The sequence below is a fragment of the Corythoichthys intestinalis genome, chromosome 17 (assembly GCF_030265065.1).
Source record: "Corythoichthys intestinalis isolate RoL2023-P3 chromosome 17, ASM3026506v1, whole genome shotgun sequence".
NCBI lineage: Eukaryota > Metazoa > Chordata > Actinopteri > Syngnathiformes > Syngnathidae > Corythoichthys > Corythoichthys intestinalis.
Window position 1 is genome coordinate 40,455,011 of NC_080411.1, and position 25,842 is coordinate 40,480,852.

At 38.9% G+C, this 25,842-nt stretch overlaps 1 protein-coding gene across 9 annotated transcripts in view; it reads left to right on the plus strand.

The window, feature by feature from the left end:
- tjp2a (tight junction protein 2a (zona occludens 2)) overlaps window positions 1–25,842 on the plus strand; it is a 92,669-nt gene that overhangs the window by 50,532 nt on the left and 16,295 nt on the right. For all 9 annotated transcript variants that reach the window (XM_057818257.1, XM_057818258.1, XM_057818251.1 and 6 more), the window contains 15 exons: window positions 3,254–3,378; window positions 9,206–9,308; window positions 9,438–10,212; window positions 12,144–12,247; window positions 15,161–15,314; window positions 16,369–16,480; window positions 19,408–19,538; window positions 19,632–19,710; window positions 20,031–20,181; window positions 21,510–21,618; window positions 22,154–22,373; window positions 22,504–22,691; window positions 22,767–22,862; window positions 22,941–23,020; window positions 23,086–23,296. In XM_057818257.1, coding sequence (XP_057674240.1) covers window positions 3,254–3,378; window positions 9,206–9,308; window positions 9,438–10,212; window positions 12,144–12,247; window positions 15,161–15,314; window positions 16,369–16,480; window positions 19,408–19,538; window positions 19,632–19,710; window positions 20,031–20,181; window positions 21,510–21,618; window positions 22,154–22,373; window positions 22,504–22,691; window positions 22,767–22,862; window positions 22,941–23,020; window positions 23,086–23,296 — 2,638 coding nt within the window. The remainder of the gene's footprint in view (window positions 1–3,253; window positions 3,379–9,205; window positions 9,309–9,437; window positions 10,213–12,143; window positions 12,248–15,160; window positions 15,315–16,368; window positions 16,481–19,407; window positions 19,539–19,631; window positions 19,711–20,030; window positions 20,182–21,509; window positions 21,619–22,153; window positions 22,374–22,503; window positions 22,692–22,766; window positions 22,863–22,940; window positions 23,021–23,085; window positions 23,297–25,842) is intronic.

Sequence of the window (25,842 nt, forward strand, 5' to 3'; positions counted from 1 at the left end):
GGCTAAAGCAACATTGCATATTCTCTCCTGCCAATATAAGAAAACAAATCTCACCATGCACTTCCAAACAAGCAAGATGGAGCACAGCCTAGCTTGAAACTAGGAGATGCGTTGCACAACTCAGTTGACGCTGACGTACTCCACGCACAATATGAAAATGTCACGCTGACTCACGCATTGTTAACCTATGGCAGTAACTATGTCACGAATTTGTTTTGTTGTCGTCTCGTCAAACGAAAACTGGCATTCGTCTCGTGTTCCAGTCTCCCAAGCCACGTTTTTAGCCCGTCCTTGTCATGAAAATATTGTTTGCGACCAATTAGTTTCATTATCACCATTATTGACGAAAACAATACTGGATGTGTGGCGGTATTGCACAGCACTAACACCAAATGTAAGCACTATATTTGCTGTTTGACCCAGACACACATAAATCCAAGAAGCAATTAACTCACCACAAGGTCAGATTGCCTTTTTTTGTTTTAACATGATAAGGGAGCAGAGTAAAAACCATTTGAGCTTTGTTAATCATCAAGATGAGCCCATTGTTTTGTGCTACAATTCACTGTAGGCACAAAAACAGATTTAGTCGGTTTAAAAACAAAAAAAAAATGTCATCTACTGCACGCATTTGACCTCCAACACTCAACCCATACACCGCCATCTGTCACACATTGTTCCTTACACCTACTTTTTATTCTTCTCTACCATGTGTTAAGCAAGTACTTTGCGGCAGCATCCAAGTCAACCTACATAGGAGTTGCAGATATGGTAATCCTTTTAAAAATTGCAAAAGTGGTGTAACAAATTGGACTATGTACTTTACAATGATGCACTACTCAAAAAAACGCAAAATAAAATCTTACCCATTCAGCCAACTCTCATCTACAATATTGACTTATTTTCTTTCATGTACAAGCACTATCTTATCAGTTTTTAGTATTTGTGACATTGCAAACTTCTAAGCTGGATTTTGAGATACATATGTAGAAATCAATCAATCTTGTGTACTATAAAATAGGAATCCCCTCCAAACAAGTCAGCCATGATCATTGTCGTTTTGTATAATTTTGAATGATGAAGAACATTCCCTGATAAACTTAGTGAAAACGGATTTGAATGGTGCTAGAACATTGTGAAAAATGTTTATTTAAAGGCCACATTTTTCAAATTGTTCAATTGTTAGGAGTTTAAGGATTTCAAAAGTGAGCAGGGTTATCGCTTCAAGCCAAATTGCATGGGTAACTTGCACAAATGTGAAGGCACTATTGATAATTCTGAAAGGTACATTCTAATTCAGGTGCAACATGCTCGTATTCAAGTAGTGTCTCTTTCAGGAAAATTATGCCTATTTCAGCAATACAATGTAAGGCCACACTCAGGTACAGCAGCATTGCTTCGTAGTTAAAGAGTAGTTGTATTCCAGTACTAGACTGGTCTGCCATCAGTCCAAACCTGTAACCCATTGTCATATATGGTGGATTACCAAACACAAAGTACAACAGGCAAGGAAAGGCAAGGTGATTTTTTTTTAAAATAGCACAATTCAACACAAGATAATTCAAAGTGCTTTACATCAAAAGAAAATCCAAAAGCACAAATAAAATGATACATAAAAATCAAAAGTCATCAAGACAGTTAAAAAAACAAATAACTTGCAGCGAAGAATTTTGAGCGAGTGAACAGCTACAGTATGTGTATGAAACATAAAAATTCCAAAACAAAGCTATAACAGTTTGTGTTCTCAGTTACCAAAAGGTTGAGTTTAACACAGAAATATACATGCAACATTCCCAGCTTTACCCAGCTTTTTCAGAACATGCTGAAGGCATCACTTTGAAATATTTTCCATTATTTGCACTCACAAAAAAAGATCAGTTTTAACATTAAATATATATTATCTTTGTAGTAAAATATTAAACTATTCAATTGAATATAGGGATGTCCAGATCACATTTTTCCCTCTGAGTCGGAGTCACCTGATTTTGAGAATCTCCGAATGCAGTCACAATACGATACCGAAAAAGAGTGTTGTTAAAAAAAAAAAAGCAAAAAAAAAAAAAACATGTAAACACGTTACTGTCCCACTGTGCCGCCTTTATTATGTGAATTATTTTTAAACAAGAATAACGTAGAAAAATGCTTGTCTTTATTAAATGCTTCCACTCAATGAGTCCACTCAATTTCACTTACGCTTTGACGCACATGCTGCTGAGAACAGCCTCTTACTTACACAATGAGTTGCCACAGCACACGCAAACTCCAATGCACTGCTGAACAAGAAAAGCAGGAGGGAGAGTGAGAGGCTGTACGAGCATGAAGCAGAAAAACATACTTTTTTTCATTAAAAACCCGATCCTTTTCACCAGATTCTGATCCTCTGATAAATGGCGCGATCAGCCCGATTTCCGATCATGTCGGATCAGGATATCCCTAATTGGATAGAAGTTGAAAATGACTTTTAACATGTTGTTCTGCTTTTATGTACATTTTGCACAACATCCCAAATTCGTAGAACACCGCGTGTGCCCTAAACACAGCCACGTTGTGTTCTACAAGGCACATTAGACACACACACCTTTACAATATGCTTTCAAAGACTAAATCCAACATCCTGCAAAACAACAAATGTTCTTTTTAATATTTAAACGTACTATATCACTGAAAGCCGGGATCCTTCTTCATATTGTCTGTTCACCTCCATCCTCCCGCGGTCGGCCTTGGCCATCTGCTCGAGACAGAGTGTACTGAACGAGTAGAGCGTTTTTATGTACAGATGGAAGGGATCAAGCGAAAGGGTTTGTCAAATCTCTGAACTAATCTCATCAGCGCAAACTAGAACAGTGGCAGGTATTCTGAAAGCCGAAACACAACAAAAACGTCTTTACTGTTTGGCTTTATCACACCTTTTTGAAAAGCTGTGATTTCTTCATATACACCCAGTAACATGAAGAATTTTCAGATGAGCAGTTTTTAATCACAGATGCATGGGACACAATTTCACTGAACATAACAGCTCTGAACTGCCTATGTGATTGCAGTACTCGCGAATGTAATTACGGGCCCCAAAATCCCTTCTAAATGCTATCACAATGACATACATCCTCGGTAACACAGCGGAAGCTGACACACACCACAAGGATTACTGAACTGCTTTTTTTGCACATGCTCTCACACACATGCACACACACACAAACAGGGAAATAGATTACACCGCTGCATGATTTTAATGGTTAATTCCACTGTCTCTCAGGATCCAAAGATGGGTTTTGGCATCGCTGTATCAGGAGGGCGAGACAACCCAAATGAGGAGAGTGGCGAGACATCCATTATCGTGTCTGATGTCCTGCAAGGAGGACCAGCTGATGGCTTGCTGTTGTATGTATTGCTATTTCATTCCCAAACAACATTCTGCTAAACTCTTATTAATTATTATAATTTGCCAAAAAAGAACTATTTTGAACTATTGATGGATGGATGGATGCATTAACAGTACGTGGTTTGAGTGGCACAGTTCAAATAGAAGTCATGACTTGCTGTGGGAATTGATAAACTACTCAGATTTCAATACATTATCGATTGCTGAGCCAATTCATTATCGAATTACATTCAGTTGGGGGACGAAATAATGCAAATAGATTTGTCGTAGGGTTGGGATTTTATTTATTTATTTGAATTAATCATTGTTATTTATTCTATATTTATTTACAAAAACAAATAACAAATTGTAATGGGCATTCATTAGCAATTCTAGTGAGCACGTAATTCATAAATGGTACTTGTAAGATGTATTATACTATTATCAATTTTCATGTGTTCACATTTAACAATATGACATGAAAATCGGGATCACAAATGATCAAATGAAAAAATAAAGATATAGAATTGAATTGATTATAGTATGATAAATCTTACAAGTACTATTTATGATATATAGCCATAGAGTGCGGAGTTTTTATTTGGCAATGAGAGGTCTCAAAATTGCATTGTCTTGTTTTTTAAAATATATTTCTTGGCTAAGGGATCTATATAATTGTTTGTATTAAATTTACTTCATGACATAAAAGAAAAGGCAGACCTTTTTTTCTTGAAAATACCACATATGCATCAAAATAGGCCAATAGAAGATTAAATCTGCCAACTTTTAACAGGAGATATTTACAGATCACATTTTATTATCACAATCTGAAGAAATAACTCCACAACCAAGTTTATATCAAGACAGATATACTGCTACTGTGAAGAGATTGCATTTATACCATTATTTGAATTCAATTCCATATTGCTAAACTCTTACAATCTGTTCAAAGCAGTAGGTCTGTGTACCTTTATGTACAAAAAAGATGCAAACGTTTGAACATTTTGAGTTTACAAAATGTCATTTGTTCATTCAGTAGCAATCTGCTCTAAACATTGCATTTTCAACAAGTTCACACATATTCTGCAGACAAGTATTATTTCTGTTTAAAGCAGCGTACTTTCAAAATACAAGGGCATTATCGATTGTCACAAAACACAATCAATAGGGATGTCCCACATCCTCACTCAAGGATTAAAAAAAAAAAAAAAAAAAAAAAAAAAAACAGCTCACAGCAGAAACGACAAGCACAAACAGAGAGCTAGGCAACATTTCTGCATCAATATGTATTGCAACAGGCAAATTTTAAATATCACAATAAAATATTTTTGATAATATATGTTCATTTTAAAGAAGTGTTTAAGGGTTGTTCCAACTGAGCTTCACACACAAATATGCACACACAAACATAAAAAAAGGTATCACAGAAGTTTAGACTTTTGACGTAACCACTGTTAAAAATAATGGATTATAAATAGTAGAAGTGGAGTGTTGTTACCAACTTCATGGGCAGAAATTAGAAGAGGAACATTTTAAATATTTTACCTAGTCAGATTCATGTTAATAATACCTGAATGTGATGTATTTTTGACACAGTTGTAAAATATTTTAGAGAAAATAAATGTTCAAAAAAAGGTTAAGAGAAACTGGAAACATGCAGCATTGAAAAAACTGTGTGTGTTGGGAGGGGTATATTGTGATATACAATATATTTATGTCAAACCATAAAAAAAAAAAAAGAATGCACATAATACTGAAAAATGGCTGGATGGGACAATTACGCCCAGCCCTACACAGACTCGCCTATTTCTTTTTAATCAAATGATGATTAGATTGTAATATCTCCTGATATATCTCAACTTGACTTGACTGACTGTGGCTTCTGTGCTGTTCTCAAAGTTTATTTTTACTTTTCACTACAGTGGTACATAGGGATGTTCCAATCATATATTTTTGCCTCTGAGTCACCTGATTTTGAGAATGTGCTGATACTGAGTCCCGAGCCGATACCGATTTTTTAAAATTTTTTATTATTATTTTTTTTAAATCTGAACTAAAGTTCCAAACATGTTACAGTACTGTACTGTACTGTACTGTTTACAGTGCTTCCTCCTTCCTCCACTTTTTTTCCGGTAGTGTTGCGGAGAATAAAATGTATATATTTTTGTTTCTTTTGGCAATGGTACTTGATTAATTTGTTACTTTTTAACTCTTTAGAAATAAATATGTAAGTGTACTGCCCAAAAAAGTGCATTTCCTTGTGCACAGCCCACAGTCAGCTAATGTTGTATGTCCTCCAATAAAACACAAGGCTTGGTTTTTTCTTGTTTTTATATAAAGTAATTCGTTTAAATTTGTGAAACTGTAACAAAGAAACACGCATGCATTCAACACAACTGCACAATAAACGCCGGTGTACAAATACCACGTAGAGAACACACTTCACACGAGCTATAAGTATAGGTTGGTTTCCATTAGAGCTGAAACGAATACTCGAGCAACTCGAGTAACTCGAGTTTAAAAACTGATCCGAGTAATTTTATTCACCTCGAGTAATCGTTTATTTTGACAGCTCTAAGCATCACGTTTCGCTCGGACTACTTTTAATGCGGGACAACGCGCTGACGTCACGTGCGTAGAGAAAGAAGCAATAAAAATATATAAAAAACATTTCCGCAGCCGACAGCCGCTCCAAACTACGCCGACGTTGCTAAAAACTAGCCCGCGTGATGTTAAGTTAGTAGCAGGTAGCATCTGAGGAGTCTCATAGAGATCACATGTATGTTGAACTAGATGCAATATGATAGACTCGGCCGCGTCTGGGCAGCGGTAATAAACAGCGGCCATCTTAAAGCAGTAGAGCGCTAAGCGCTAATAAAGAGCGCTAAGCGCTAAAAAATAAGATTAACGTTACTGCCTGAGTCACTAGCTCACGCAACGTTAGACCCTGCGGAGGGCTAGGTTTCTATTAATTATGACCACTTTCGATGCGTGGGTAACGTGTCTTACATACGGGCTTTAACATAACATAGCTTTGTGGAGTGATAAGGGTGTAAAATAAAAACTCAATAATGCTAACTATCAATTTTAGCTTAGTAGTCATTGCTGGATAAAACACCAAGTAGCACTGGTCCCTAATGTGCTCCAACACAGCCTGTATCATACATTTATCTTGAACACTGCAAAAACACAAAATCCTATCAGGACTTACAGTTTAGAGTAGCGTAAAACTTAACTAGAACTTAAAAATGGCTTGACACAAATAGAAATTCAATTGAAACAGGTGGGAAAAAATCCTAACTTTTAAGTGATGTGTGTTATCAAGCGTAATGGCATTTTTAGGTATAAATGTATATATATTTTAATAAGATCTAAAGGTTTTTTGAGTGAAAGCAGTGAATTTGTCTTTTTTTTTAATTCTAGTTACATCTGAGATGCAATTGTTGGCTGTTTTCAACAATATACATCGAAAATAAAGACATTGATTGACTGAAAATGGTTCAAGATTAGATGAAATGTCTTGTTTTCTCATGTATATTTATAATTGCTCTTCACCTAAAAATATATTTGTTTTATCCGATTACTCGATTAATCGATAGAATTTTCAGTCGATTACTCGATTACTAAAATATTCGATAGCTGCAGCCCTAGTTTCCATATATCAGGATTTATTTAAAAAATTCATTCATATAGCTTATCCCCATGAACACACATATACTGCATATTAACAGGTTTTTATAGATGTAAAATTCTTAGACATATACAGTGCCTTGCAAAAGTATTCGGCCCCCTTGAACCTTGCAACCTTTCGCCACATTTCAGGCTTCAAACATAAAGATATAAAATTTTAATTTTTTGTCAAGAATCAACAAGTGGGACACAATCGTGAAGTGGAACAAAATTTATTGGATAATTTAAACTTTTTTAACAAATAAAAAACTGAAAAGTGGGGCGTGCAATATTATTCGGCCCCCTTGCTTTAATATTTTGTAGCGCCACCTTTTGCTCCAATTACAGCTGCAAGTCGCTTGGGGTATGTTTCTATCAGTTTTGCACATCGAGAGACTGACATTCTTGCCCATTCTTCCTTGCAAAACAGCTCGAGCTCAGTGAGGTTGGATGGAGTGTGTTTGTGAATAGCAGTCTTCAGCTCTTTCCACAGATTCTCGATTGGATTCAGGTCTGGACTTTGACTTGGCCATTCTAACACCTGGATACGTTTATTTTTGAACCATTCCATTGTAGATTTGGCTTTATGTTTTGGATCATTGTCCTGTTGGAAGATAAATCTCCGTCCCAGTCTCAGGTCTTGTGCAGATACCAACAGGTTTTCTTCCAGAATGTTCCTGTATTTGGCTGCATCCATCTTCCCGTCAATTTTAACCATCTTCCCTGTCCCTGCTGAAGAAAAGCAGGCCCAAACCATGATGCTGCCACCACCATGTTTGACAGTGGGGATGGTGTGTTCAGGGTGATGAGCTGTGTTGCTTTTACGCCAAACATATCGTTTTGCATTGTGGCCAAAAAGTTCAATTTTGGTTTCATCTGACCAGAGCACCTTCTTCCACATGTTTGGTGTGTCTCCCAGGTGGCTTGTGGCAAACTTTAAACGAGACTTTTTATGGATGTCTTTGAGAAATTGCTTTCTTCTTGCCACTCTTCCATAAAGGCCAGATTTGTGCAGTGTACGACTGATTGTTGTCCTATGGACAGACTCTCCCACCTCAGCTGTAGAGCTCTGCAGTTCATCCAGAGTGATCATGGGCCTCTTGGCTGCATCTCTGATCAGTTTTCTCCTTGTTTGAGAAGAAAGTTTGGAAGGACGGCCGGGTCTTGGTAGATTTGCAGTGGTCTGATGCTCCTTCCATTTCAATATGATGGCTTGCACAGTGCTCCTTGAGATGTTTAAAGCTTGGGAAATCTTTTTGTATCCAAATCCGGCTTTAAACTTCTCCACAACAGTATCTTGGACCTGCCTGGTGTGTTCCTTGGTTTCATAATGCTCTCTGCACTTTAAACAGAACCCTGAGACTATCACAGAGCAGGTGCATTTATACGGAGACTTGATTACACACAGGTGGATTCTATTTATCATCATCGGTCATTTAGGACAACATTGGATCATTCAGAGATCCTCACTGAACTTCTGGAGTGAGTTTGCTGCACTGAAAGTAAAGGGGCCAAATAATATTGCACGCCCCACTTTTCAGTTTTTTATGTGTTAAAAAAGTTTAAATTATCCAATAAATGTTGTTCCACTTCACGATTGTGTCCCACTTGTTGTTGATTCTTGACAAAAAAATTAAATTTCATATCTTTATGTTTGAAGCCTGAAATGTGGCGAAAGGTTGCGAGATTCAAGGGGGCCAAATTCTTTTGCAAGGCACTGTAGTTTCCATGGCAGAAACATAACAGAAAGCACTCAACAGCGTCAATGCGACCGACAGGCTGTGTACTGTAAAGGTAAATGAGCATGTGTTCCAAACTGTCACTCTGTGGATTCAGTGAATTATTATGACCACAAGGTGGCAGTCATGTACTGTAAAATGTTAACTGGCTCAAAACCATGGCAACTATAGCCAGCACAATTGTTGGTTTGTTTGGGTTTTTTTTGTTTGTTTTTTTTTTTAATATATTTATATAATTATTATAATTATACAGTATGTAGCATAAATTAAAAACCTGATCCTTTTCACCTAATTCCGATCCTCTGAAAAATGGCCTGATCAGCCCAATTTCCGATCACCTGATTGGATCGGGACATTCTTTGTGGTACGAATGTTTAATGGTTTCATGGCTAACAGTTTCACTCATATGTTTCATACTGTATCTCTCGATCATGTTTAGTGAGAATGACAGAGTGGTGCAGGTGAACGCCATTCCCATGGAGGGGGTAATTCATTCCTTCGCCGTCCAAACCCTCAGAAAGTGTGGCAAAGTTGCAAAAATTGTAAGTTATTTGGACTGAAGACAAGCCATTAAATCATATCAATATTTATATGACGCAAACGGCATGAATCAATGTTAATGTGAAGGGAGATAAATCTTACTTTTCAAAACCTTTTGTGTGAATTAACAGACTGTCAAGAGATCAAGAAAGGTTCCTGTAAACGTCATGAATCGTCCCGGATCACCTGATGATCGCGTTTTCAACAATGACTACGCTGATGACTACAACTACGACCAGGATCGTCGCAGTGTGTACAGCAACAGACAGGACCACAGTCTAGAGAGGGAACAAGGTGGCTACATGGATTCTGGCTATCAAACACGTGAGCGTGATTACGACCGGAACTATGACAGACGAGAACGGGGCAGGAGCACGGAGAGAGACCTGAGCCCCGACCAACATTACAAGAGAGATGGTAGCAGAGGTCGTACCTTGGACAGAGAACGTAGCCCCGATCGCCATCACAGAAGCGATCACATACTCAACCGTGACTATAGCCCGGACAGAAGGTACCGCAGCGAGCGCACGTTAGACCGAGACAACAGTCCTGATCGGCGTTACCGCAGTGAGCGGGCCCTCGACCGTGACTACAGCCCGGACCGGCGCTATCGTAGTGAGCGTGCGCTTGACCGCGCCAACAGTCCTGACCAGCGCTACAGACGGGACAGCCGTAGCCCGGGCCGCAGCCGTGGCCGTAACCACAGCTTTGAACGAGGACGAGAACGAAATCCCAGCGATTCAAGAAAATATGATGAGCCTCTAAAGAGAGGCAGTAGCAGGGACCGACTGGAGCGTTCACCGTCACCCGCCGCCATGCCCATTCCTATGCCACGTCCTGCTCGAGAACTGGAGCCACTGGAGAAACCTGTGAATGTTCTGCTGCTCAAGAACCGTCCGAACGAAGGTGAGACACAAAGATACCTTGTTTATTAAGTAATTCTCTGGTTTCAGTTCTGCTTAAAAACTAACAGTACTCTGACAGGACTGGTCGTCAGGGCCAGTAATGCGTACAAGTATGGTATAATCAAACTTTAGACAGTTTGGTCAATATTATATACAGTATATCCTTTGTATTGAGTTCCAGTCAAAATTGATCTGTTTTCAAGTTATCGTATGCAAAAATCAATTATAGTTTTTACATTGCCATAAATGGGTCAATCATGACTAGAGGTCAACCAGTATGGGATTTTCAAATGCCGATACCAATATCGAAAAAACAATTTCAACCAATTGCCGATATCCAACGCCGATTTTGTAGGCCGATATTTGAGGCCGATATATATATATATATATATATATATATATATATATATATATATATATATATATTTTTTTTTTTAAAGCACATAGATTGTGAAAGCCATTTTTTTTTTTTTAAACCGCTTCAACAGCTTCAAATTTACAATGACCTGAGACTTAAAGGGTTAGTGTAGTGCTACCAAACCAACGAACCCAGCACTTCTTGGCTCCAGCACCTCCGCGACTGGCATTGCCCAGTCCCCGCCGTTTACAGTTTCTATGCCTTCTTGAAATGTTAAATGGCGTTCACCCCCGCTTCCCAACATGAAAATAACGCTCGAAACAGAAAATAGCGCTTGCTCAAACAAATCCTAGTGCAACAAAGCGGACCGCACATACACAGTAGTATAATGAAATACCAGATATCCAGGGCAATTACTTTAAAGATTAAAGATTAAACATTTAGATTAATTAGATCTAATAAATAACAAAATTAAATAACAAATAATATAGTGTACTTACCATCAATGCTGAGAGGTGGAGGGCGAGACACTGTTCCGCGACTTAAAAAATAGATAAAAACAACTGGAGAAAAAATAACGGATGAGAAGCATGTCCTAAAGTCGTAATCACATAAGTCGGGTACATCGTAACCCTGGAGGAAATCTGAAGCTTCCTGTAGCAGCCTGTCTTCAAGCTGTTGCATGTTCCTTCCGAGGTCCTAGAGTCAGTCAGCTGCGGCCTCACACAAATGCCTGATCAAAATCCTTTTTTGTCAGCTTACTTTTTTTGTTTGTCGGCCGATGGCCGATATTGGAAAACAAGTCCATATATCGACCCGATATATCTTCTGGCCGATGTATCAGTCGACCTGTAATCATGACCCGAAAATGATATTCTGCAATATTTACTAGCAAAATGTGGGCAGATTTCAAACACAGTACAAGGGATACATTATTATTTCTCAATGCGTAACATATGCATGTAGAGAGGCATTATAACAGGAAGTTGTTTTAAATACAATGTAAATGCAAAATAGTCAGGAATCCCACTTCCAAAAGAAGTATTGTGCAAAACTACAAATATGTAAATGAATAAATTCCAACACAAATTTAAAACCTTTCTATTATCTTACAAGCAGTAGCAAACTTGAGAATGCTATATTAATTTTAAAAAAAATGAACTGTTGCACACAATATTTTACGGCTTGTTTTCCTCTGCAGTGAAAATGACTTAAAGTGATTTTACTGCCCGTTGTCTACCCCAATGTTTCGTGAACTCCCACTATTAAAAATTTGTGAGCTCTTAATAAGCTTAAAATTACTTTTTACAAACAAAGGCCTCCTTCCAATCGATCCTTCTCTCACTACTCAATTGCGTTCAATAAATTCGTCTAACCTTTTCTTTTATCCCAGGCAATAGTAGGTGGTTTTATTTACCTGACATGTTTCGGCGAGCACTTCCGCCTTCGTCAGAAGCGCAATTTATAAGTCTGTTAAATAAAGTTCTTCAGCCAATATGCGGGTTTTGTTCATCATGATACAATGTTTTACAAGAAATGAACTAATCTGAACTGATAATTGTTTTGTGTTCCAGAGTATGGCCTTCGTCTAGGCAGTCAGCTCTTTATCAAAGAGATGACCAGCACAGGGCTTGCCAGCAGAGACGGAAACCTACAGGAAGGAGACATAATCCTTAAGGTGACAACACATTTTTCCAATGTCAAAATCATAAGGCTCTCGGTATGTTTATACTTGGGCAAGTCTCTGCTTTAAATTAGTGTTGCAATGAATAATCGATTAACTTGAGTAATTTGATTAGAAAAAAACGAGTCAAATTTTGCTGTTTCGAGGATTCTTTTAATTCGGGTGGCATTGTAATGGTTTGTTTTTGTGTTTAGTGTTTGCATTTAGTTTTACTTATTTGGGTGGATACTCTTCCCTCTAGTGACAACAGTGAATATGGCATAACTCGTCCAACGGCTGGACTGTATCAAATTGCTCCCGTTAAGGCCAAAATAGGGTTTTAAATTTTTGTTAGAGCTAATACGTCTATTAGAGGTGTGCGAAAATTCGCGATTCAGCCGCGGAAGATTGAGAACGATTCACAGACATCCAAATTCCGATTATTGAAATATGTTAAGTAAAGCGGAACTAAAACACAGTCAGCGCGGTCTTCGGGACACAGTGAGGAACGGACCGAGAGTAAACATCATGTTTGTCATTACCCGGGTAATGACAATGCTCAACTCACGGCTCTGGCTCAACTCATGCCGCTAGATTAAAAAAAAAAAAAAAAACAATAATCCCTGACTGCTGCTGACAGCCACTACAAACTACGTCCACGTAATGCTACGATAGATACAGTATCACATGTATAAAGAACTAGATGTGAAATGAAAGACTCTGTGGCGTTAGCAGCACATGTATAGAAAACTAGATGCAAAATGAAAGACTTGCCGGCGATAGTAAACAGCCGCCATCTTTAAGTATTAGACTTCCCTGGAAGGCTGTTGTAGCGAACCTTCCAAGTGAATTTAATTTACTTTTTATCTTAAGTACTCCTAAATCGCCAAAATCTCGACTTGAAATCCATCATTAAAACAGTTTTAAAACTTTCACATGTCGAAAGCAGACAGAAGGGAAATTATGGAATAACGAGAGCAATTTAAACAACGGTTGATTCGCAACATTAAATTAATTCCATGTAAATCAAAGCTGCTGAGACAGAATGGGGACTTGAGTATTTTATTTACTTTTTTAAACTTGATACTGAAATAGTCGTTTATTTAAGCCTGAGAGGATTTTTACACAGTTTTTGTAACTAATGTACGAAACATTAAAAGTAACTAATACCTAATTGGGGGGGGGGGGGGGGGGGGTGCATCAATAATCGAATTATAATCAAATCGTAGCCTCTGAATCGTAATCGAATTGTTAGGTGCCCAAAGATTCCCATCTCTAATGTTTATATATTCTTAATTTAGTTTAGAAGTATATTTAGAACTATTCTGTGGGAATAAAAAAACGCAAGCATTTTATAGCATTTAAGCTAGTGGACTTTTGTTGTACTTAGATCCTCATTTATTTATTTATTTTTTAAATACCTTTTTTATCTCAGGTATTTTCATTTAGTTTTAAATGCATTTATTGCTGTTGTGAAATTTTATTTTGTATGCGCATTTAATGCTCTTTTGGAAGTGCAATCTTAGCAAGCCAAAATACATATCATTGCAAGCATAAACACTTGTTTCTTTCTTATTAGAACTCCCAATTATTCGAACTAACTAATCAATAGAGTAATCGATTACTTAATAATAATAATAATCGATAGCTGCAGCTCTACTTCAAATTACTATTTTTTTAGTGCTGTCAAATTTATCGTGTTAACGGGCGTTAATTAATTTTTTAAATTAATCATGTTAAAATATTTGACGCAATTTACGCATGCACGGAATGACCCGTTGCCTCAAACAGTTTACAATGACGCTGTTTTAGCACATTATGAGCGAAAAGGCAGTGAAATGAGAATGGACACAGGCGTTCATTGGGCCACGCCTGTTATTGGCTTAAGCTTTGACAACTCTTTCACAACAAGTATAAGTGGGGAAGAATGACAGGAGGCGATCTTTTTCTTACCACGCCTTATTGAACACAACGCAGAACATACTGTATACCATTTGTGGCCACCACTGACAGTCATGGTTGCCCAACTTCCCATCATGCATTTGGGCGGAACAGTTAAGTCGCTACAATATAATTTAGTGAAAGCACAACAAAAATAATATTCTTATCTCTCAGAAAAATAATGTTCACAAAAAGAAAAGTGCTCAATGCAAAGAGAACTGGCATTCCCAATCAAAATACACATAAAACTTACTCAGACTTTGCCTTTGCTAGATCTCTAATTAATTTAAAACTCGCCATTGACACCTTGTGGTTTATTTCAATCACAACCTCACGTAGTTAAAGACACTGTGGAGGAAAGGCAGGGAGCCCGATGTGACGTCACCGCTCGGCGACGTTAACAGTGGCAAGCTATTAGTTTATTTTTTGATTGAAAATTTTACAAATTTTATTAAAACGAAAAAATTAAGAGGGGTTTTAATATAAAATTACTCTAACTTGTACCCAAATCTATCTTTTAAGAACTACAAGTCTTTCTATCCGTGGATCCCTTTCACAGAAAGAATGTTAATAATGTTAATGCCATCTTGTGGAGTTTTTGTTATAATAAATAAATACAGTACTTATGTACAGTATGTTGAATGTTTATGTCCGTTTTGTGTCTTATCTTTCCATTTCAACAATAATTTACAGAAAAATATGGCATATTTTAGAGATGGTTTGAATTGCGATTAATAACGATTAATTAATTTTTAGGCTGTGATTAACTAGATTAAAAATTTTAATCGTTTGACAGCCCTACTATTTTAACAATTTCACCAAGCTAACAACAATTGAGCTTCTTAATAAAATAGTGGCAATGCTCATTTGAGGTATCTTGAGAGTTGTTACTAAGAAGCTTCATCCTTTTAAGGAACTTTATTTTCTACTGTCTACTATTTTGCTCCTTATTGAATAACCATGCATGTATCCTATTTCCAATATCAGATCAATGGAACAGCGACTGAAAACCTGTCTCTCAGCGACGCAGGGAAACTGATTGAGAAGTCACGTGGCAAGCTGCAGCTGGTGGTCCAGAGAGACAGGCAGCAAGTGCTGATCCGAGTCCCGCCTATGGTCGACAGTGACTCAGAGCTTGATGGTGAGAGATACTTGAAACTGAAAAGCAGCAGATCCTATCCGGTGTAGAACACATGTGGCGGTCGTCCTCATGTATCATCCCCCCAATATATCGACTACAGGAAAATCAATTTATGTAGAAATGTTTAATCTGTTGTTGTTTTGTGTGTTTCCAATATTGAATAAAGGTTTTACCTTCTCATCAGTTCAAAGTATTATTTTCCTTCACAGTATCACAAAGCAGAACGTCACACTATGAGCTCAAGGGAGCCAAGCAATTCTCATTTTATCTCCACCTTTGAGCAAATTCTCTCTTATACCTAGTTTAAATGTCACGTGACCTAAAATAGTGCTGTGATTGGTCCAATCGAATCTAGATAAGTGGTGTGAATGGATATGTTTGCTCACCAAACATCTGTAGGGAGGGTGGAACAGCCAGAAGCCTTGTGACCCATTTTGTCTGTTTTTGGGACTGTGCGTGTGCGTGCACGTGCGTGTGTTGATGTGCGCATTTGCTTATGTGAGTGTGTATTTGTATTTGTGTGTATGTGAAGGTTCTCACCCGCCTTTGGCAGGGTGAACTAATCCACCACCATAATCCTGCTATTGGATATGACAGAATTTCATCATGTGAAGGTTCACACCATACTGGCCATGTGTCTCCATGCTTTGAAAATCACGAGGCGTTCATTGTATGTGCGTGCAGGTGTTTGCAGAATTTTACATCCTAAAAATTTTATTAACTTAAAGTGCATTCGCTAATAGTAATGCCGTGCACCTGTGTTGACCCATTTGGGAAAAAAAAGTATTTAGAAATTATAGGTTATTTCCCTCAAATTTGTAGTAACATTTCTATGATACTCTTATGTGTAGTTGCACTTGAACCAGTGTTTTATTTTTGTCTTCAAATACCCTGTGGTCCAAGTTATATAACTTAAGAAATCAAACTTTTTTTTCCTCCAGTCTCTTGTCATCAAAGCTTTAAGGCAACACAGTGTAATAATTTTGGCATGCATGAGGCTCTCAACAGTAGCTTCACTGTAGGTTTTCAAGAAGTGCATTTCTCTTTGTTGCAGACATTTCCGAGATAGAATCATATCGCTCCTACTCTCCACAAGATGAAAGACGAGGTCATCATTCAGATCTTTCTTCCCACTCCTCCAATGAAAGGCTCCGAGAGAAGCCAAGGTACCTGACTATTACCTGAGGATTGTCATCGGACACCGAAAAGAAAAATTCTGTTTTTGTGAAATGTTATTTTACTCATAACATACTGACTGAATACATGATTTTTCTGTATTCGTCAGTGATAAGTCGTAGACTTCATAATATATTGACGGGGCGCGGGGCCGATTAGTAGGGGGCCTATCTCCGTCAAAGCTGAAACAGTGGAAACGCAAAGAGCTTTTTACGTTGAAAATTCTTGTGAATAAATGCTTAAATCCCTTAATTCTTCATAGATATGGACGGAAAACAGTCTTGATTCTTTGTTAAAAGAGCAAAGATCCGGGCAGTTAGCATTTATTTTGCGTAAATATGTTGAATGTGCTGCTAGTCTTTAAACCAGTGTTTTTCAACCGGTGTGCGGTGGCACACTAGTGTACCATGAGAGATCGTCAGGTGTGCCGCGAGAAATGATCTAATATCACTTTTTTTTTTTTTTTTTTTTTTTTTTTTTTTTTTAATGTCGTCGGGCAGGGTTGCGCTAAGAGTAGGTAGAAGGTTGTGGTCGTGTGCAGATGAGCAAGGTATGGCTCGTGTTGCGTTTAAAAACTGCTCGGATTTCTAGCCATCAGCCATCTTGCTGTCCGCGGCAATGTGGATCCCAGCAAATCTACTGTACTAGTACATCATTTGATTAGATAACTGTCAATATACATGAAAGTGTCTTTTCAATCTTATCCATATGTGATGACCATAAATCCCCCCCCCTGTGTTTTATTCCAACATGTGCAGCTATCCATTCCAACAGCGCCATGGTGCCAAGTGAGCTTAAACGTAATTTCCAAACGAAACACCCGTAGCTTCCTAACAAGTCAATGTACTATTTTGTTCGCCTTAGTGAAAACACAGAGAAACAGGCAACTTCTTTGAGAAAAACTACAAAAGTAAATGACAGAGCCCTCAAAGCCAGTTACCTTGTTGCTAGATCCCAAAAGTCCCACTCTGTGGCAGAGTAGCTGCCTGCAAAGCTATTGTCAGCGCAATGCTCGGCCATGATCCGGTTAAAGACGTTGCTAAAGTCCTCCTGTCTGATTATTCTGAGCTTTTCAAGCCTAACTGTTATAAAAAATAAAAACAGACTGAGAGCTATTGATGAAGATTCCTGCCAGGATATTTGTTTTGTGTTCATCTAAACAGGCTCAACTTTCACACTGAGTAAGTATAAATATTGAGAAACTATTTTGTAACGTATTGTACAGAAGGTAATTTTGGAAAATTTTTGTTTGTTATGTGCCGCGAAATTTTTCCAATGTAAAAACGTGCCGTGCCTCAGAAAAGGTTTAAAAAAAAAAATAATTAAAAAAAAACACAGTTTTAAGCCACTGTGGCGCCGCCTTATCACCAAAAAGAGCTTTTTATGTTGAAGATTCTTGTGAATAAATGCATAAATCCCTGAATTCTATATATATAATATATATGAATGTAAAACAGTCTGGATTGTTGGTTAAAAGCAAAAAAAACAGAATTTAGCATTTATATTATGTAAATATTGCGAATTAGGACGCCAATGCCGTAGAGGTTCATTTCTCCCATTGATTTTTTTCACGTTTCAAAATGAATGCGTGGTACGAAAAATAGAATAATTACCTTGAATCCTTCAACAAATCACTCCTGAGACAATCCTTCCTGTTTGTATGCAGTACTGCTTTCGTCTTTTTTCAATCTTAATACGGCGTTGGATCGCTGCATGTTTTTGAGAATAACTGCGACCGACTGAAGCGAAGTGTGGGACGGCCCCCTACTTGAAGGCATGGCGCAGTGTCTGGGGAGTGTGTCCCGTCAATATCATTATGAAATCTATGGATAAGTGTAAAATGAAAATGAGGCTAGCATTGCAAAAATGACTTGACACAACACAAAATTAAGAGCGCTTTTACACATGCATTGTTTGGTCAGTTTTAAACGGACCAGAGTTCTATTTCTCGCACCCTGCTTCGCTTGTGAACCGGAGCAGGGTCTGCTTTTGCCATTTTATGTGCAGCGTCACAGCCCGGAGCTGTGATGCTCCAGGCTGTGACGGTACACGCTGGGCATCTTTGGAAGCGGAAGTACAGCACGCATGCTATTCAAAATGAACAATGGCAAGATGACAGACAGACAGCCATGGCCAAATGTTTTTGTGATGCGCTAAGCAGTTGCATTTGATACACAGAATCAGGTTCTACTGTGGCGGTTGTGTTTTGGATGCTGTTGCTGAACGTGCCGTGTGAGTGACAGTGGCATAGACAGGCAGAGCCTCTCGTGGCAGCCGTTTCGTGAGTCTCGCTCTCGTGGAAGTGGCGACGGACAGTCGCACGGTTTCCTTTCGTCGTTTAATTTTCCCCTATGCATTTTTTTATATGTACTCCAGTTCGCTCGGCATTGAGTCGAGAGCCCGCCACTCAGCCAGTGGCGGGGTCTCGACACTTGCTACATTACGTGCAGTGTCACAGCACCACTCTATGACGCAACATGCTTCCTCCCCTCCCAGGAAGGAGGTATTTCCTTTTCTATTTGTCCAATTAATTAGTACGCCTTTCGCCCATGTGATGCTACTTGGAAAGTTCGGTTGGCACAGTGTGGATGCTAAACCTTTTCAACAACTCATTTGCACAAGTGTTCCTGTGTGGTCGCTCTCCAGCCAGACCCTAATCATCTTGGTATAGTCTCTACTAGTGTGAAAGCGCCCTAAGATTATGATGTTAAAACTTGCCGAGTTGCTGTGATTGCACAGTATTGATGGTTGGCAAATGGACTCAATGTCTGCCATTGAAAATGATAGCTGTCCAATTAAATTAAACTGGGAGGACAGGCTGTGAATGCTTAAGTTTCAATTCCATTGACAGGACTTGACGTCTGACCAGTCAAAATGGATTGGAGATGGTAACTAATTTGAATTTTCACCCTTACAGAGAGGATGCGCCTAATAGGTTAGCTAAAATGGGTGCGATGCCAACCCCATTCAAAGGTCTTGAACGAGCTGTGGAAGAAACGCAGCCGTTGCCTGCTGAGAGGGAGGAGCCACGGTCATCAACACCACCAAGTGAATGTTTCTGCTTGGCAATATTCAAAATGTTCAGCTGTCATCATTGTTGTGAAGTATTAATTTGCTGCTGTTGTGTTTCTGCACTTAAAGCGATCACAGTTGGCCCAAAGATTCACGCACCACCTAAAGTGCCACTCAAGCCAAGCAAGGAGGACCAGGAAGTATACGGGTTAGCTGTTTTGTATATTTTTAATGAATTTTTGTGATAATTAAAAAAGAAGAAAAAAACTAAACCCCATAATGATCTGGTGTCCACATATAGGACATGACATTTTGGGTCATGTATAATCCACCATATTAACATTTGGTATTTGTAATGTATCTCACTGTATTTGAATCATTGCCTGTTGTTAGATGTCCAATCCACTCTCAGTCAAAATGGATTGGACTTGTAGTGCCGTCAATGATAGTCAGTAGGTGCCCTACAAAGGGACTATGATTTATAATGGTCAATAAACTGATTGATGATTTCTCTTTTGCATCTTCCAGGCCAAACACTTTGATGGTCCGTTTTCAGAAAGGTGACAGCGTTGGTATGAGGCTTGCAGGTGGCAACGATGTTGGCATCTTTATTGCGGGGGTTCAGGAAGACAGTGCAGCTGAACAGCAAGGTCTTCGCACCGGAGATCAGCTTGTAAAGGTGAGATTTTAGTTGTACTGCAATCAGCCTATAATACAAACAGAAAGAAAAGGTGTAGGGTTGTCCCGATCGCATATTTTTGCACCCGAGTCACCTGATTTTGTGCCGAAACAGAGTCCCAGATCCAATACCGGCTGAAAAAAATATATATATACACAGTATATTTATTTAATAAAAGTTCCAAACGTGACAGTACTGTACTATTTACAGTACTTCCTCTTCCGCTTTTTCCGGGAGTGTTGCGGGAGTATAAAACACATATTTTGTTATTGTGGTTTTTTTTTTGGGGGGGGGGGGGGGGGGGGGGGCAATGTTTTTGAATATTTCAAATGCAATATTTCTGAATTTTTTTGTCACCTTTTAGCCCTTAAAAATAAAAAAATATATATACAGTGTTACCTCGACACATCGTCACATCGACAATCTTATCGACATCCGACGTAAAATTTGACTTGACATTTGTTTCTACATGCGACGACATGCTCGAAATGCGACGATTTATGACAGCGCCGCTGTCTTTGTTTTCCCGCAAGACGGACGCACGGCGGATTTTCTTTTGAGAGAAATCAACACGGGTTTCAAGAAAGTTAGTGCAGGTGGTGAAAAAAGGAAAAGGGTGTGGCTAACCATTGAAATGAAGATAGAAATGATAGAAAATGTTGAGCGTGGTGCGCGCGTCCATAAACTGGGTCGACAATACGGCCATAGAATGTCTACAGTCTCGATGGTCCTTCTTCGACCTTCGTTTTCCAGTCTTTTTCAGTTAAGGTGACAGTTATTATTGTGGTAACATCGCCAAAAAATCACCAGCTTCGTCAGGTTTTTAATCATTTATTTGATAGTATGTGCAGCACAACATGCCTACTGTCCGCCGCAGCTGAACAAAGTGAATGTAAAAAGTCCCTCTCTCACTCTGTCAAGTCAGCCACGCGGTGCATTCAGGTACACCACTACATCCACCAGATTAGAACCCGAGTCGTTACATTATTACAGGTATTATTATTACAATTATTATTCTGATTTATATTGGTTTTGCTCCGTGTAACTGCTATTTGCAATAGTACCAGCAGCATTTATTAAGGATTTAGTGTAGGTTTTAGGGCTGTGTAACGAATTAATGGTTCGATCCTTTTCACTTGATTCCAATCCTCTGAAAAATAGTGTGATCAGCCCGATTTCCGATCACATGCAGATCAGAGACATCCCTATGTTGGGGTGAACATTACAATTCGTTGTTGAGTTGGTAAAAGAAAAGTTTACAATTAATCTCTTAAGTGAATTGCTTCAAAACAAAAGTCTTGGTTCTGATCTTGCCGTTTAAATTTCAGGTGAACAACATGGACTTCAGAGGTATGGTCCGAGAAGATGCCGTACTTTATCTCCTCGAAATTCCCAAAGGAGAAGATGTGACCATCCTTGCACAGAGCAAACCAGAAGGTATCGTATGTTCAAATATCTCCGATTTGGCAGACAGCGAAGCTCCAAAGTTGCTGCACTTAGGTTTATCTTAAATTTTTAATAAATCTGAGTAGTTCACGTTTTACACATTAACGTCAAGTTGTGTGTTGCAATGAAAGAAGTAGAATTGGGATGACGGCCCCGCGCCAAAGATTCCCAACCCCAGAAAGAACATACTAAATCATTACTGAGAAAAGTGGTTGGCCAAGGACTGAACCCTGTGGTACATCAAATGTTGAAAATGGCATTGACGATGATAGACATCAAATCACGTGGCTCTTTTCATCCGTCTGCTATGAATTTAAATGAGTTTATCACTGGCAGACGTCCGAACTGGGAGGGATGTTCATTCCCTACCACCATCCGACTTCAAATGAATCAGACGTCTAGTGCAGCAGTCAATGGCAGCAAATATTTTAATGGCAATTTACAGCATGTTTATGAATTTCATACCTTCACCAATGAAGGATTTCCAAAAACTGACTACATTCTCTTATTTGACTTTTCTGCCCAGTTTACAAAGATATTTTAGCATCTGGCAGAGGCGACTCATTCTTCATCAGAACCCACTTTGAGTATGAGAAAGAGGCCCCTCAGAGCCTGCCTTTTACCAGAGGAGAAATTTTCAAAGTTACTGACACGCTGTATGATGGCAAGCTGGGCAACTGGCTGGCAGTGCGCACAAACAAAGAAAACCAGTTGTTGGAGAAGGGCATCATTCCTAATAAAAGCAGGTTTGCACAATTTATGGTCTTTGACACTCTCAAATGAAGTTAAATTGCGTTTTTGTCACGTCGGCTGTAAAGTTGAAAACTTAGTCATTAAAAATGAAGGTACATTAAGCAGTTTTGTTTTATATCATAGGGCAGACCAAATGGCTAACGTCCAGAATGCTGCACGAGCTGCTTCAGGTAACGACCGAGGTGACTTCTGGAGACTTCGAGGACAAAGAGCAGCTAAGAAAAAAGATCTTCGCAAGAGTCGAGAGGATCTGAGTGCAGCACCAGTTGCCACTCGATTCCCAGCCTATGAGAGAGTTGTCTTGCGTGAAGGTGTCCTAACGCTGCTTCATTCTCAACTACGATGCTTCCTGGTTGGCTTGTTTGAATTTTTTCTATTGTTTTCAGCTGGTTTCAAGAGACCTGTGGTCATATTTGGGCCTATTTCTGATGCTGTGAATGAAAAACTGGCCAAAGACATACCTAACGAGTTCATTATTGCTAGTAAGTGTTTACATTTTGTATTTTAGGATAAAAGGGTAGATATTTTGCATCTTGCATTTTTTTTTTTTTTTTTTTAAGAAACTGAGCCAAAGGATGCAGGGAGTGAGAAGTCAGCTGGAGTCGTGAGACTGAACACAATTCGGCAAATTATTGAACAGGTATGATACTCATTATGCTTCATAATGTTACTCTAGCGTGTGACAATGGATCTTTTTCTCCTAAGGAAGCGCATGCGCTGCTGGATGTGACTCCTAAAGCTGTTGACACCTTGAATTACACCCAGTGGTATCCCATCGTCATCTTCCTGAATCCAGACAGCAAGCAGGGAGTCAAGACCATGAGAAACCGCCTCGTCCCTGCATCCACCCGCAGTGCACGCAAACTATATGAGCAGGCTGTTAAATTGAGAAAGACATGCTCACACCTTTTCACTGGTATGTTTAATCACTGGGAGGCTGTTTTCTGCTTGATCTGGCTGTGTGCTTTTTGCTCATACAGTGATACCTCTTCTAACAAACGTCTCTACAAACATTATTTTCAGGTTAGGACATTTTTAAATGAGAAAATATTGCCACTTGTTAAAAAAAAAAAAAAAAAAAAAAAAGTTACGAGAGGGAAAAATACTATACAATACTGTAAAAGATATATACAGTTGTGGTCAAAAGTATATACACTTGTGAAGAACATAATGTCATGGCTCTCTTGAGTTTCCAGTTATTTCTACAACTCTGATTTTTCTCCAATAGAGTGATTGGAACAGATACTTCTTTGTCACAAAAAACATTCATGAAGTTTGGTTCTTTTATGACTTTATTATGGGTTAACAGAAAAAGTGATCAAATCTGCTGGGTCAAAAATATACATACATGGATCTGAAAAAGCGAATCATTGACTTGAACAAGTCAGGAAAGTCACTTGGAGCCATTTCAAAGCAGCTGCAGGTCCTAAGAGCAACAGTGCAAACCATTGTTTGTAAGTATAAAGTGCAAGGCACTGTTTTTTCACTGCCAAGATCAGGAAGAAAACGCAAGCTATCACCTGCTGTTGAGAGAAAATTGGTCAGGAGGGTGAAGATTCAACCGAGAATCGCCAAAAAGCAGATCTGCCAAGAATTAGAAGCTGCTGGAACACAGGTGTCAGTGTCCACAGTCAAGCGTGTTTTGCATCTCCATGGACTGAGAGGCTGCCGTGCAAGAAGGAAGCCCTTGCTCCAAAAGCGGCACCTTAAGGCTCGACTGAAATTTGCTGCTGATCACATGGACAAAGATAAGACCTTCTGGAGGAAAGTTCTGTGGTCAGACGAAACAAAAATCGAGACGTTTGGCCACAATGCCCAGCAATATGTTTGGAGGAGAAAAGGTGAGGCCTTTAACCCCAAGTACACCATGCCTACCGTCAAGCACGGTGGTGGTAGTATTATGCTGTGGGGCTGTTTTTGCTGTCAATGGAACTGGTGCTTTACAGATTGTAAATGGGATAATGAAGAAGGAGGATTACCTTCAAATTCTTCAAGATAACCTAACGTCATCAGCCCGAAGATTGGGACTTGGGCGCAGTTGGGGGTTCCAACAGGACAATGACCCCAAACACACATCAAAAGTGGTAATGGAATGGCTAAATCGGGCTAGAATTAAGGTTTTCGAATGGCCTTCCCAAAGTCCTGACTTAAACCTCATTGAGAACTTGTGGACAATGCTGAAGAAACAAGTCCATGTCAGAAAGCCATCAAATTTAACTGAACTGCACCAATTCTGTCAAGAGGAGTGCTCAAAGATTCAACCAGAAGCTTGCCAGAAGCTTGTGGATGGCTACCAAAAGCGCCTAATTGAAGTGAAAATGGCCAAGGGACATGTTACCAAATATTAGCGCTGTTGTATGTATATTTTTGACCCAGCAGATTTGATCACTTTTTTCTGTTCACCCATAATAAAGTCATAAAAGAACCAAACTTCATGAATGTTTTTTGTGACAAAGAAGTATCTGTTCCAATCACTCTATCAGAGAAAAATCTGAGTTGTAGACATAACTGGAAACTCAAGAGAGCCATGACATTATGTTCTTCACAAGTGTATGTAAACTTTTGACCACAACTGTATGTACTTCCTGCTTTCTTCTTTTAAATGTCGTGCCCTAAGATCTTGCTGCCCTATTGGTCATAGTATTTCCCATCATGCTCTCCTATTGGCCTATTATTGATGACGTTTCGATTTGGGTGTCGCAGTATGATGACATGTACAGGCGCGACGGTGTTATTGTTCGCGTAGCGGTTCGATGTCTGAGTCAAATGAGCACAAGGCTCCTCGTGTTTTTTTCTCACGAAGAGTTAGCCTACATACGTTTCATTACATTAACAGCCCATTAGAGCATAGCAGTGATGTTTTTGGCAGCCATTTTAATTTTGGTCTTCGTCTTATAGACGAAAATACTTATTACTTTTAGTCATATTTTAGTCATTTCAAAATGTGTTCGTCTTCATCTAGTTTGGGGGTCGGCAACCCGTGTTTTAAGAGCCGCATGCGGCTCTTTAGTGCTGCCCTAGTGGCTCCCTGGAGTATTTTCAAAAATGTTTGAAAATGGAAAAAGATGGGGAAGGGAAATATATCTTTTGTTTAATATGGTTCCCGTAAAATGACACAAATATTCTTAACGTTTTACAATTCTGTAAAAATGTGTTGAATAATTATTAAATTTCAGCATTTCTGTCAACAAAGATTGCGTCATAGCCTGCAACACACGTTTCTATCAGCAGTGTGGGATGCCAGGCAGGTGGCTATTGTAAACAAACCAGTGGCCGTAAGGAAAAAGAGCGGCCGAAAACTAAGAACAGAGGACTCAACGCTTCTTGGACCGAATCTTTTGCAATCTTTTGCCAATGCGAAAGGATTGCCTGAATATTTACTCTGCGGCAAGAAGTTGTCAGTAAGGGAAAAAGTGCGCTTGCATTACTTCTGGAAAAACTTGGAGGAGCGCAAAATAGATT